The 13,796-nt window shown below is 36.1% G+C and overlaps 1 protein-coding gene across 1 annotated transcript in view; it reads left to right on the top strand.

Annotated features, from left to right (window-relative positions):
- Positions 1-11,938, top strand: part of COL21A1 (collagen type XXI alpha 1 chain) — a 406,528-nt gene extending 394,590 nt beyond the window's left edge. Inside the window, exons 25-30 of the mRNA XM_063442941.1 lie at positions 2,915-2,947; positions 5,785-5,931; positions 6,012-6,066; positions 7,158-7,358; positions 8,488-8,565; positions 11,551-11,938. Coding sequence (XP_063299011.1) covers positions 2,915-2,947; positions 5,785-5,931; positions 6,012-6,066; positions 7,158-7,358; positions 8,488-8,565; positions 11,551-11,738 — 702 coding nt within the window. The 3' untranslated portion in view covers positions 11,739-11,938. The remainder of the gene's footprint in view (positions 1-2,914; positions 2,948-5,784; positions 5,932-6,011; positions 6,067-7,157; positions 7,359-8,487; positions 8,566-11,550) is intronic.
- The last annotated feature ends 1,858 nt before the right edge of the window (positions 11,939-13,796 follow it).

The following is a 13,796-nucleotide window of genomic DNA, read 5'->3' as shown; positions in this document are numbered from 1 at the left end:
ATTTAACTCCTAAATGGCAGAGGATTGAGCAGTGAGGCTGCAGGGGCATGTTCTATACACCAAAACTGCTTCATTAAGCTAAAGTTGTTCAGGTGACTATAGTGTCCCTTTAAAGTTACTAGTTATTCTCAATTTAGCGTCTTACATTATACATAGAAATACCTAAGAACAAAAATATTTTTCTAAAATGTATGATACCCTAAAAAGGGGGGTCTTCTTAAAGAAAAAAACATATAAGGTGAATAGGATTTTATAAAAACAAAAATATATAGTTAAAATAGAAAAATAATTAACAAAAATATATACAGTTATATTAATGCACTCATTTCAAAATCCATATTCAACCCATTGGGGGATAAGGTATCTAAATTAAAAATCCAACCCATCTCACATTTACTAAGGGTTGAATTAATGTCACCCCCTCTCCAATGTCTGGTAATGGTCTGAATACCATAAAATGTAATTCCTCTGGATCTTTATTATGTCGTTCTAGGAAATGTAAAGAAACACTGTGATTTCTAAAACCTCTTCTAATGTTGTATATGTGCTCTCGCGCCCTAGTGGCCACACATCTAGATGTTTTTCCCACATACTGTAGGCCACAGGGGCATTCGAGCACATATACAACATTTCTTGTTTTGCATGTGATGAATGTATTGATCCTATACTCCTTTCAATTGGTGTATAAGTGGAAGGACAACATTTTCTTTTTTACTTCAGATGTCCTACATCCCATGCAATTTCCACAATAGTTAAAACTTTTAAATATACCCTTTTGAATATTAATCAAATTCTTATCAGTTTTTTCAATAAAACTAGAAGTTAAAATTTGTTTGAGGTTTTGTGCTCCTCTAAATATAACCCTAGGCTTATCCCCTATATATGGTACAATATATTTGTCCTGCTTCAGTAAATGCCAGTTCCTATTGAGAACACGTTTTATTAAAATTAAAATTCAATGGAATTGCTTCCGTTTCCTTTTCCTCTTTTTCTGGTTATATTCTAATATGTCATCTCTGCGTATGGACGTAAACAGGAAGTTGAGGGAAAAGGACGGTGACATGAACTAAGGGCACCAAATTGAAACGCCTGCCGGGTATAAGAATCAGGAAACGGAGAAGGAAGATATGCACTTTGAGAAAGACCGGATGGGTCGAAACGCGTCAGTTCTGCTAATTTGGACTATCCATTTTATCCTTGTATGTACTTAATATCCCTGTTTTACTCTTTTAATATCCCCACTCTATACTGGTGTTATTATCCTGCTGATTCCTAAGAAGTGGAGGAGGAGAAAATATCAAAAGGGATTTTGAAAAGCTTTGAAAGTCAGAGCCTACTATATCTGGCTCTGCAAAGTGTGAGTGTGAAATTGACACCTATTCTCAATCCTGTACATAAAACAGTATTATGCTATATATTGTTTTTTCACTCAGGTGGAATCCACTCTAATTGATGATAAAGTGTGAATAAGCATTGTTTATTTTCTTATTGAACTTATACCTGCACGTCCTATCTTTATCTTTGTTGGAAAGTCCTTGTGAGGACTACAGCTCCCGGGATTGTGTATTGTCCAGGCCTTGGGAAGATATTGTCAGAACTAAAGTAGGAGAACCCAAAATACACAGACCCTAATCTGCTAAAGGAGAGGTATAACGTATTACTGGGCTTTAGAATGGACGGATTTAATGTAAAGAGTAGTCAGGAAGAAAGCCAAGGTCAAATGTAGGAGAGTACAGCACAAACTGTAAGCAAGCCAAAGTCAGTAACAAGAAATCCAAATATAATATAAAGCGCACTCTTGGGTCAACAAGAACCACAACAGGGCAACTTGTAACTGAAAGGGTCTGGTTTATAAAGCCAGGGAACAATCCCATTGGTCTGCATCATAGTAGAGCACCTAAACACCCGAATTCGACCAAAAGTAGAATTCGAGAGTTGCATTTTGTGCAAACACATTGGTGCGGCACTTTGAGTCATGCCGTTATGACGTTGCGGTGACTTCATACAAATAGATGCGCACGCAGAGCGTCTGAGCTGCCACCAGATCGGGTAGCCCTGGAACGGGTAAGTATGACAGGAATAGATTAGTCCCCTCTTGTTCTAAGACAGAGAGGCTCCATGGCAAATGGGGCAGAAGTGCTGATGTTTTCCCCGGTTCCAGCTTGGAAGCGGTCTTTGGCAGAGGTACCCAGCCGGGGTACAGGGAGCTCCACTACAATTACCATCTCCAAGATCTTAATATTTGAGCCCTCATGAATTTTATATGACAAATTGAACTCCATTTTGACATTTTCCATTGACTTAGTGCTTGTTGATAAACCCTAGAACAACCATTATTGAAAATAAAATTTTAATCCTTAACATCACTCCATATATATAGTGCTCTTATTGCACGATTGATCCAAAGGTGAAAGAAGTCAAAGTCCTATCCAAGTCCTATCCGACCCTGTCGAAAGCCTTATCTGTGTATATCGACAGGGTCAGAAGGGGGAACACCATAGTCTCTGCCAGATATAGAATATCAACTACTCTATAAGTGTTGTTACAGGATTACCTACCAGGGACAAAAACCTATTGGATCAGAGTGTATAACTGAGGATAAGAATTTCTTAATTATTTCAGCCAGAATAGAAGCATATAATTTAATATCTACATTTCTTAACGAAATATGTTGGTAATTAGATATCACTGTTGAGAGTGTATCTTGTTTTAGAATTGAAATAATATTAGCTTTTAATAATTCTTCGGATGCCTCCTCTGTAGATGCAATCTCATTAAATGCTGAAGTCAAAAGAGGCAATGTTTTATAAAAAATATTGGTCCAGATGATTTGGGATTATCTAATAATACATTTGTACATTTAGGGATTGAGATATATATATATATTAATACTATATTATTTATTTATTTAAAGGGAGAACTTGGAGCAATGGGCCCCAGAGGAGAGGTGGGTAATGTAATGAAATACAATAATTTATATTGTATAGCATGTTTTCAAATTCTGTAATGCGGTCTCACACCATGCAATAATTGTGTAGCACATCTATGGAAGTCACAAAGTTTGTGTATAGAAATACTGCACAATGAAGGAATTAACTAGTATTAAGTGTATATGTTTGTGTGTTAATATCTGTGCATACACAGATACACAGGTACAGTTACACACTTACAGATACACGCACATACACTCAGATACACATAGACACAAGTATACATACATTCTAAAATTATATAAGACTACTTAAAATCACCTCTCTTTTTGTCTTTACAAGTACACATACACACTGATACACACAGACAAACAGGTACATATACACAAATTTACACATATACATAACAATTAACATATTTTTTGGCACCCTCCTGTTTAAAAAAAAAATATTTTATTAAGGGCTTTTTTGGAATAATATTCCGGACTTGAGACATAAAGAATTGACAATGTTTTCCATTTAATGTTGTGCCTTCAGATGTTCCACTTCTACGAATGGAAACTGCAGCTCATTTCTCATTTCCAAATTTGTAATTATTTTGCAAAGCTGTGCTACATAGCCATACATAACACAAGCACAGAACGATTAAAATTGTATTATTAGCAATAAAAACAACATTGTGTGTTTATGTATGTATATATATATATATATATATACATATATATATATATATATATATATATATATATAGTATGTGTAGTGTTGGTGATTGAATGGATTTTGATACTATTATAAAATTGACTAAAGTGGGGTTTTATATTGGAAAGGAGGTCGGTTTATGAAGAAAGAGATGTGTGGGCTTGGATTATAATTAAAGCAATGGATAAAAATGAATTCATTTTAGCATATAAAAAGACATTTGGGGAAAAAGTAAAGCTTATAAAAACTGTAAGAAACAAAATATACTCATTACTTTTTCTTTTTCTTTTCTTTTTTTTATATATGCATATACTTTTTTTTTGCCAAATATTACATACCATTGTATTTATTACAATATACCAATGGGAACATATTAATATGTAGTAACACTAGCTTCTTTAACATTATTGCAGCAAAATAATGTCCAATAACACATATAATACGCATATATAATTTTAATATGTGTCTCTCTGTACATACTTGATACAGTTCTCTCTGTGGTGCCTGGGATTTGGGCTCACAGATGTAATTCATGCTCTGGTTTGTTATGTTTCTTACAACAGTCTGTGTGTAAAATCTTATTGCAAGTAGAATTTTTCCAAAGCTTAAGGATAATAGAGCATATTTACTAAAATGGGAATTGTTGGGAAATAAACGTGAATTAAAAATTTTAGACCAGCTTAAAGTTAACTTGGAGAGTGAATTTTTCCAATTTTGGCCTTACAGTGGAAATTCACTTTGAAAGCCGACAGTAAAGAGTCTCACTTTAACAAATATATGTGTATATGTGTATATGTGTTGTTATGGAATAATGCTGAGTAGACCACCTTCATAGAGAAGGTAGAGAAGTTCAATTAAGTTTGGGACGTATGATATGTATTGGGTATTTCAGGAGCTACAGTTGTGAGACAATGTTTAACGATGATGGTACATTAGAAGGGAATTTCATGGTATAGATGTGTGAGAAAATTAGGTTCAATTAATTTTTATGTGTGTGTGGAGGAGTTAGTTGAGAGCTGATTTTTTATTTTTTTAGTATTAGTTGGCAAAAGTACTCAGAAGTGAAGGACGATGAGGGAATAAAATACAGTGTATCTACTAAAAGATACAACCTCCTTCTCATATATCTCCAAATCTAGGTGTGCAGTTGAATCATAAACTTTGGGAATTAAAGGGGAGGCAGTGAAACATATAAAAAAAAACAAATACCTCTTTGCACAAACCACTGCGGTCAAAATAGCGACAGCTAAAAGATTAACCATCTTTGAACACATCTGCTTCAAAGAATCCATGCCGGCAAAATTAATCTCACAGCTCTATAATCACATTTGCACTGAGTCTGGAGCCTCGGGAACCATAACATACACGGACAAGTGAGAGGCAGACCTAGGAGACACATTAGAGGGGACAGAATGGTAAGACATTTGGGAAGCATGTGCTAAAACATCTATATGCACCTCCCTACAGTAACCAGCCTACAAAACAATGTTCAGGTGCTACACAACTCCAGTCAAACAGTGCCACATGCAAATCAGCCCTTCAGACACCTGTTGGCACTTGTGCGGCGAAAAAGGCACATACACACACATGTGGTGGCACTGCACCAAAGTAAACACCTACTGGAGGGAGGTGGTAGACACGGGCTCCCGCCTTATGCAAAGAAAACTCACGCCTCACTTGTACTTCTTATTGTTCACTTCTTGTTATACTATTCTCTTCTTCATTTACGTACATTTGTCTATTTTTGTTACACTTCAAACATTTTTTAAAAACTGACAGACACTGAACTTATACGGTCCAACATCAGGCTGCTGCAAAAGCCACATACTGAAATGTAACTGTATTAACGCAACAACTGTCAGAAACCAAATAAAGAATAAAAAAAAAAAATAGCTTAAATGAATAAAACATGTAGTTGGTAATGGTTCAGTTTTGTTTATAACAAACATTTGTTATTTCTAGTTGTTCATTCTATTCTTTATGCATGAACGTTATCTAAGTTTCTTAGTGCGCTCAACAACTGGTGTTGTTTCAGAATATATGTGATGTCGTTTAACACAAGCACTAAGGAGCTAGTTATTGCATGAATTGTGTTTTTGATAATTTGATCTTCCATTAAATGTTTCTGCCTTCCTTATATCTACTGTTTATTTAGAAAGGAGAAATGGGAGAGACAGGGCAACGAGGCTCTAATGGACAAAAAGGAGAACCTGGCAATATGGGGTTAGTTGGTGCACCTGGTCCAAGAGGTTTTAATGGTGACAGAGGACTGCCTGGACAACCAGGACAAGAAGGACGGCCGGTATGTAAATTAGTTTATGCTCGCAGCAATTTGGAAGTTTACATATTGTAATAAAGAATTGTAATTTAATTGTGTTACAGGGTAGAGAATACTCTGAAGCATTCATAAGACAAATTTGCCTAGATTTTGTAAAAGGTATGTAATATTAACCATTGACATTTTGACATTTTGTTCATGAAATCTGTATACGCTCATTGTTCAAAATGTGAACAAATATGACTTTATTTAAAAGACATCTGATGGGCCACCTATATATTCAAGAGCATTTAACTATAAAAACTTTGACATTACATTGGATTACATAGCTCATTCTTTTAAAGCTGTTCCCGTTAACCTTTTGAGTTTTGAACTGCAATGTACCCACATGTTGGACTGTCTAAACAGGAAATGTTCAGGGAGATGGGGGGGATCAATCTTATGAGTTTTGTCTGTGGCACCAAAAAAGAGATGACTAATGGAAAAAAAGATGATTGAAGTCATTAATGTTGATATTATTCACAGATCAAGTGAGAAGTGCTATAGAGCAAAAAAAGAGGAGGAAACGTCAAAAGTCAACATTTAATTATTTAATAAATACAAAATATATAGATTTTTTTACTGCAACTATTTTTCCCACTATGTTACATTTTCTCAATTGATCTGTGACCCAATTGGCAGAAAAAAAATGCATTGTACTGCAAACTATCTACATAATATTATATTATGCCTATATTTTGCAGCACATTGGCCCATGTTTGCACCTCTTTTGGATGGTTCACCTAATTTGGTTTCCAAATTGGAATTTGCTTGAACCAAACAGACATTCGACCGAACGCAAACAGATGTTTGGGACTACTTTTCCCCTGATGCTTTGTCAGCGTTAAGAGCATTATAAGAGATGTAGTCCACAACATATAGACTGCGGAAGGTTGCCTACCTCTGTCCCAGGACTATAGAGAGAATATGACAAGAGGCTTGAAATATGACAGGATGTTTGAGACCATAGATCTAGTAGACAAAAAAAAGGCAGTGTGCTGAATAGATTGAGGACTGACAAAAATGAGTGACTGAAAGAAAAATAAGGATGCTGAGCGGCAGAATGGGTTGAGCAATCTGTATTAAATTGTAAAGTCCTAACATGTGGATAATTTGCACAGGTAAAGCAAGTTACAAAATGTTTCACTACTAAAAAAAATTAATAATGAATAATGTTCCTTATTTTGTCCGTTATTTTGTCCCAACATCAGCTCAGCTGCCATCTCTACTACATAGTGAAAGACTACAGAATTGTTATCACTGTAAAGCTCAGAAAGGATCCCATGGTATACCTGGACCTCCAGGGCCAATAGGTCATGAAGGTCCAGCTGGCCAACCTGGAACACCTGGAAGAAATGGTTTTCCTGGACTTGTGGGACATCCAGGACGTCCAGGCTTACCTGGACCTAAAGGTATTTGTAAAATAAAAATAATGTTTCGAATATGTTTGCACATCTTCTTGTCTGTGTATATTATGACTCAGAACTACACTCATAATGAGTTTAGTTCTGCTTCCAGATTGGATTTGTTTTCTGCAAAAATAATAATCATATCGGCTTTTTATACCTATTTCTTTTTTGTAACAAATTTACAGTTTCGTTTGAAATATCCCGTATTAGCTGACTTTCAATTTTGATAATACCTGCAGGTGTGTTTAGTCTTTATAATTATTAAAACATACAAGTGCTAATATGCTGGTTTACTATTTTACTTTACAAATAGTCTAGTACAGGGGTTCCCAAACCTAGTCCTTAAATACCCCCTACCAGCCCAGGATTTAGGGATTACTCTGTTATGTCTAAAGTGTTTTTTCTTTTTTAAAAACACCGTAGACACAACTGGGTAATCCCTAAATTCTGCACTGTTAGAGGGCACTTGAGGACTGGGTTGGGAACCACTGGTCTAGTACAATGGAAAAAATGTTGATTGAAAACATTCAGTAGAATCTTGGAAAAGCAAATAAAACAGATCATTCTTTTTATAAACCAACCGGTTGGCCTGTTGGCCTCAGTAGGGAAATGCTTGTCATTATGTAGCTGGAAAAGTCATACAATTATATACACTAAGAGTGATAAAGTGATAATGAAGCTATAGGTCCATATCTCTTTAAAGTTAGGAACACCAAAGAGGTTTTACATACTCAGCAAAATTGGAGTTTATGTTTGAGGTATACAACAGCTTTGAAACACAACTCAGGAAGAGATGCAAAGCCAGTGAACCACTCATGGACAGCTGTTTCGTTGTTAATGCAACTCATCAGCATGAGGTTGGTTACTGGCTTGCTATTGAGGCTTGGCGTTAATTGCAGAGCACAAACCATGTTATGGTTATTGTATTGATATATATCTATATCAGCACTATTTTAATGGATAGAGTGATGTAAGTTTCTAATGCTACTCTTTTTTTCTTCATTTTGTATCATGCATATGTATAATGATTGATTTCGCTCTACAAATAGGTTTGTTTAATATACAGTTACAGTTCTTCATATTTTATATTATCAGTTCCAAATACAAACCATATGTATCTTAATACAAACAGGACTCCCTGGGAAACCTGGTGCAAAAGGAAATAAAGGAGATGGGAATCCTGGAATTCAGGGTCCACCAGGAATACCAGGTGTGTATTCATATTCAGTGTTGGAGATATTGCTAGTGTGTACAAGATCTAACTTCCAATATGTCAAAAGAGTACAGTTAAGAAAGAAACTAAAGAATATGAATAAACAAACCCACCGATCACGACTATCTATGACATAGCCTACACATTACACCTGGACCTGTGTCTGCCTGGAGTACTCCTCTAGCACTAGGCTCCACCCCAGTAATTTGATGCCACCCCTCTTTGTAAACTTTGCTCCTAACCTGTTGAATTTTGCCTAATTTAAAAATACTACAGGCACAAAAACAACTAGCTTAGTGAAGCAGTTTATTTATTTTTTCTTTATTTCAAATTTTTCATTGGTTAAAGAAACAGGTAGCAATATGATACATAACAGCAGTGTAAAGTCAGCATGTGATTTGCAGGACATTGAGTACAAGGTTCTGGGAATCTAACATTTTGTTGCTTCTCTGGCTTGAGCTGAGGTTTAGATAAGTAGAGAGTGCGTTAAAGTGGAGCAGTTTTGTTTTATAGGTCACGCCTCTTTCATCTCATTGCTCAATTCTCTGTCATTTAGGAATTAAATCCGTTTTGTTCCTGTTTATGCAGTCCTAGAATCATAACTCCTAAAAGACAGATAAAACCAAATATATGCAAAAAGCACTTTTAAAATAGCTTTTAATACTTCTCCTTTAAGAACACATGGTGCAGCTCACCCAACTGTGATTATCACACCATGCACTGATAACAGACAAATAAACAATAACAGAAAAGGTGGAGCGCTATTGTTCAAAATTTGTGTAAGGATAAAAGAATGTAAAACAATACTGATATAAGTATACTAGATATACTTGTATAGAGCTATCTATTTCTAATTATGATTATTATTCAACAATTGAAAACAATCCGTACTATATGTTCTTTGATATTATTTTTACATGTTTACATTATGGAACTAGAAAAGTATCCTGTACAAAATTGCAAGACAAATAATTTCTGTTTTATTTTTATTTTTTTAAATTTCTTACATAAATTTTGAATAATAGCACTCAATCAGTAATACTAAACAGTTTAGTTCAATTGATATATGCAGAGTATCAGACTAAGTCCTATCTGGCTGGGGAACAGTGCTTTCAGTTCCTGCATGGATGAGACCACAGTGGAGTAAGAATGAGGGAGGAATTCAAAGCATGAAGCCAGGTGACAATTATCAGTGTCTGCAGGGGAGAAGTGTCTGCAAAGCATGAAGCAGCAGAACCACCAGGCTTAAAGGGACACTGAAGGCACCCAGACAACTGCAGCTCATTGAAGTGGTCTGGGTGCAATGTCCATTGTCCCTTAACCCTAAAGTGGTAATTATCGCAGTTTCTGAGAAACTGCAATAATTACCTCTGAAGGTTAACTCCACCTCTAGTGGAAGAGGTACTTCCAGATTTGAAACAGATCTTCGGTCTGTTATCTGACGCTGCATGTCCTCACGCTCAGTATGAGGACCTCTAGCATCAGATTATTCCGTATAGGAATATATTATATTGAATAATGCTTTATTATGGTGAAATCCTAATGTGAGTGCGGCCATTGGGAGGAGCATGGGTGGAGCTTGACCCAGCGCCGGGGGCATCAGCACTGGATTCAGGTTAGTGACTGATGGGGATTTAACCCATTCAGTGCTGCAGGAGGGGGGCCGAGGTAAGGGGGCACTGTAGGATTCTACAATGCTAGGAAAACGGCTTTGTTTTCCTGGCACTATAGAATCCCTTTAAACAGCACATCAGGCATGGAGTCCAAGCAAAGACTCCACCAAGGGAAGGGGAGTTCTCCCAACTCCACCACCTGCTGTGAGCAGCCTTTGGCAGTAGGCAAGCCTGTCTTTTAAGGCAGCATAATTGCTACCTGAAAAGGATTCATTGAGATGAAAAGGTGGCTGGCTCACATAACTTCTCATAGGAGTTAATCAGATTTTTTTGCAAACGACCGTTAATCTGTTCATGATTTTTTTTTTTTTTTTACTCTCCCTAGCAGCAATAAAAGAAAATAATGAGAAAGGAGAAGAGGGAAACGGCAGTACTAATATTTAAAAGGACATAAACAACACATGTTTAAAAGTTTAAAAACTCCAACAGAATTTTTTTTTATATAGTTTAATATTTCAGTGCAACAAAAACTAGTTGGGCGCTTCCCTGGTGATTAGCCTTCACTGGTATAAAGAATGACAAATGCAAACATTGCCATTACTCAGAAAAGGACAATGCTTACAATTGTCAGTCTAAGGGACAGCATTTAGGCACATGGAGCACTGCGTCATGTTTAGAGTGCCTCTTTAAAGGCTTTTACTATCACATTAACCTAATGTGGCAATGCATTAGGTTAAAATTCTTAGTAAGTCCAAACAATGAAATAATATATTAAAGGGACACCATAGCCACAAAAACAACTTTAGCGTAATGAAACAGTTTTCATGTATAGCTCATGCTCCTGCAGTCTCACAGTTCAATTCTCTGTCATTTAAGCATTAAATCACTTCGTTTATACAGCCTTAGTCACACGTCCCTGCCTGTGACTTACATAGCCTTCCTAAACACTTCCTGTAAAGAGTCATCTAATTTTTTTCACTTTCTTTATTGCACATTAAGTTTATTTTAGAATTTATTATTTCCTGCTCTGTTAATAGGTTGCTAGACCTTGCAGGACCCTCCTGTATGTGATCAAAGTTCAATGTACAGAGAATGAGATAAAAACTTGTAAAGTAACATCTAATTGAAAATGAAACCATTTTGTTTTCATACAGGCTGGGTCAGTCACAGCCAGGAGAGGTATGGCTAGGACTGCATAAACAGAAACAAAGATAATTTAACTCCTAAATGGCAGATAATTGAGTAGTGAGACTTCAGAGGCATGAACTAGTTACAAAACTGCTTCATTAAGCTAATGTTGTTGTTTTGTTGACTATAGCGTCCCCTTAAGAAAAGGTGGATGCATGTATTGATTTATTTATTTTACCAGGGCCCATGGGACCACCTGGAATCGGCAAAGAAGGGCAATCTGGACAACAAGGTTTGCCTGGTAGAGACGGAGAACGTGGCATGCCTGGAGCAAAAGGTCCACCTGGAGAGACAGGAATTTGTGACCCATCTTTATGTTTTAGTGCAATTGTGGGAAGAGATCCATTTAGAAAAGGACCAAACTATTAAAATATCATTATTATGAGGAGCATGAGATAACAGTCTTTGCCTTTTTCCGTCTTTCTTGTCTCAGGAAGATTATTCATTGTCAGTGTAATAGGAACACAAGTACCTCTTTTTATTTGTAAATTAAGTATTATTGACTTTAGAAAGACTATTGACAATCATTAAATTGGACATTTGAAAAAAATCTTATATCCTCAATAATGTGTCACCTATCTATATTTATCTATCTGTGAACTGTACAGATATAATTAACTGTGATTTTTTTCACAACAAGCTACTTTAAAACCCATGTACCACTAAAATGTTATATCAGAAATCCATTATTAAAAGTAAAAGTAAAAATTTACAAACATAATTTTACTGCAGCAAGTAGTTTAATGTTAAAGAAGTCTAGTTCTACGAATTCCATATCTTAGCTATTTTCCTAATTGATTTGTAATCTGAAGAATGTATTGTACATGAAAGACAAACTTTTGGACCAGAATTAAAACATTTTTTTTTACAGATGATTTGTGTTAACTTACTTAATTTGTTTCTAATAAGCTAAACAAACTGCATGTCTTTATTGTTGCAGATGTGTGGTCCTAACATGCAAAAATGCATTTATATATATTTTTTTTTTTTAGTATTTGTTAAATTAAGTTAAATTATTTGTTTTAAGATAATGGTATAAAAGCAGATGATTTAATGAACTATTTTGACAAAGGGTTGATATTTTGTGGGGAAAAATACATAAATATGCTTATCTCCCAAATGGTACCCTATAGAGGTGCTCCTTTGTTTTGCTTCATTACTCCCTGCACACTGTCAAGATTATTTACCAAAGTAAGACTTGTTGGGAATTCAAAGTGTATTTTAAACTTAAGGCCAAAGTAGCCAAACCCTAAAGCAAAACCGACTTGAAGACATTTTTTCTGTTTGCCTATATTACCTCAAATTTGAAATTCACTTTGAATTCTTACTTTAGTGAATAACCCTGTATACCTCACATGTTTTCTTAGCCTTTTAATTAATGTAGTTATATTCTTGATTTCCACCATGGCCTTAGGTACGTTTCTTTCCAAGCCAGTTTAGTGAATGGGGAGTTACTGATTGGCTGAGAGCAACAGCTGACCGCTCTTAGCATATCCCAAACAGCACAGTGAGCCCAAGTCAACCAATAGAAGTATGGACCAGGGATAGCAACCAATAACACTACAAAGCTTTATTACATTAGTGTGAATGCAGTATTGAATTTACAAAGAATGGTGGGGACAGACACTAACAAGGGTTTAGGACCACATGGGAGATTTAAAGGGACACTATAGTCACCAAAACTTTAGCTTAATGAAGCACTTTTTATGTATCGATCATGCCTCTGAAGTTTCACTGCTCAAATCACTGCCATTTAGGCATACAATCACTATACAACCCTAGCCACCCCCCCCCCCCCCCCCCCCCCCCGGCTGTAATTTACACAGCCTGCACGAAAACAAAATGGTTTAATTTTCAATCAGATGTAACTTATGTTAAAATTTTTATCTCCTCCTCTGTAAATTGAACTTTAAAGGGACACTATAGTCACCAGTGGAAAAACATGTATTCCAGACCCTATAGTGTTAACACCACCATCTAGCCCCCCCTGGGCTCCTCATGCCTCCATAAATATAATACAAATCTTACTGTATTCAAGCCAGAAGCTGTAACTCTGCATGCTGTTTGCCTAAAGAAACAAAAAAAAACCAAAAAACAGTCTGCTGACATCATCAGAAGTTGTAGCCTGATCCAATCACAATGCTTCCCCATAGGATTGGCTGAGACTGACAAGGAGGCAGATAAGGGGCAGAGCCAGCATGAGTCAAACACAGCACTGGTCAATCAGCATCTCCTCATAGAAATGAATTGAATCAATAAATCTCTATGAGGAAAGTTCAGTGTCTGCATGCAGTGCGAGGAGATACTGAATCACAGGATGCTTGTGCACAGCAGATCTGAGTGGATGGAGGCCTATTATGCCTCCATCAACTCCAAAGTCCCTCTGGTTCACTATGAGTGACTGCAACTGGAGGTGTTCCTAGCTTT

This window comes from Pelobates fuscus, chromosome 2 (assembly GCF_036172605.1).
Source record: "Pelobates fuscus isolate aPelFus1 chromosome 2, aPelFus1.pri, whole genome shotgun sequence".
Classification (NCBI taxonomy): Eukaryota; Metazoa; Chordata; class Amphibia; order Anura; family Pelobatidae; genus Pelobates; species Pelobates fuscus.
This window is presented reverse-complemented; position numbering and strand designations above follow the sequence as displayed.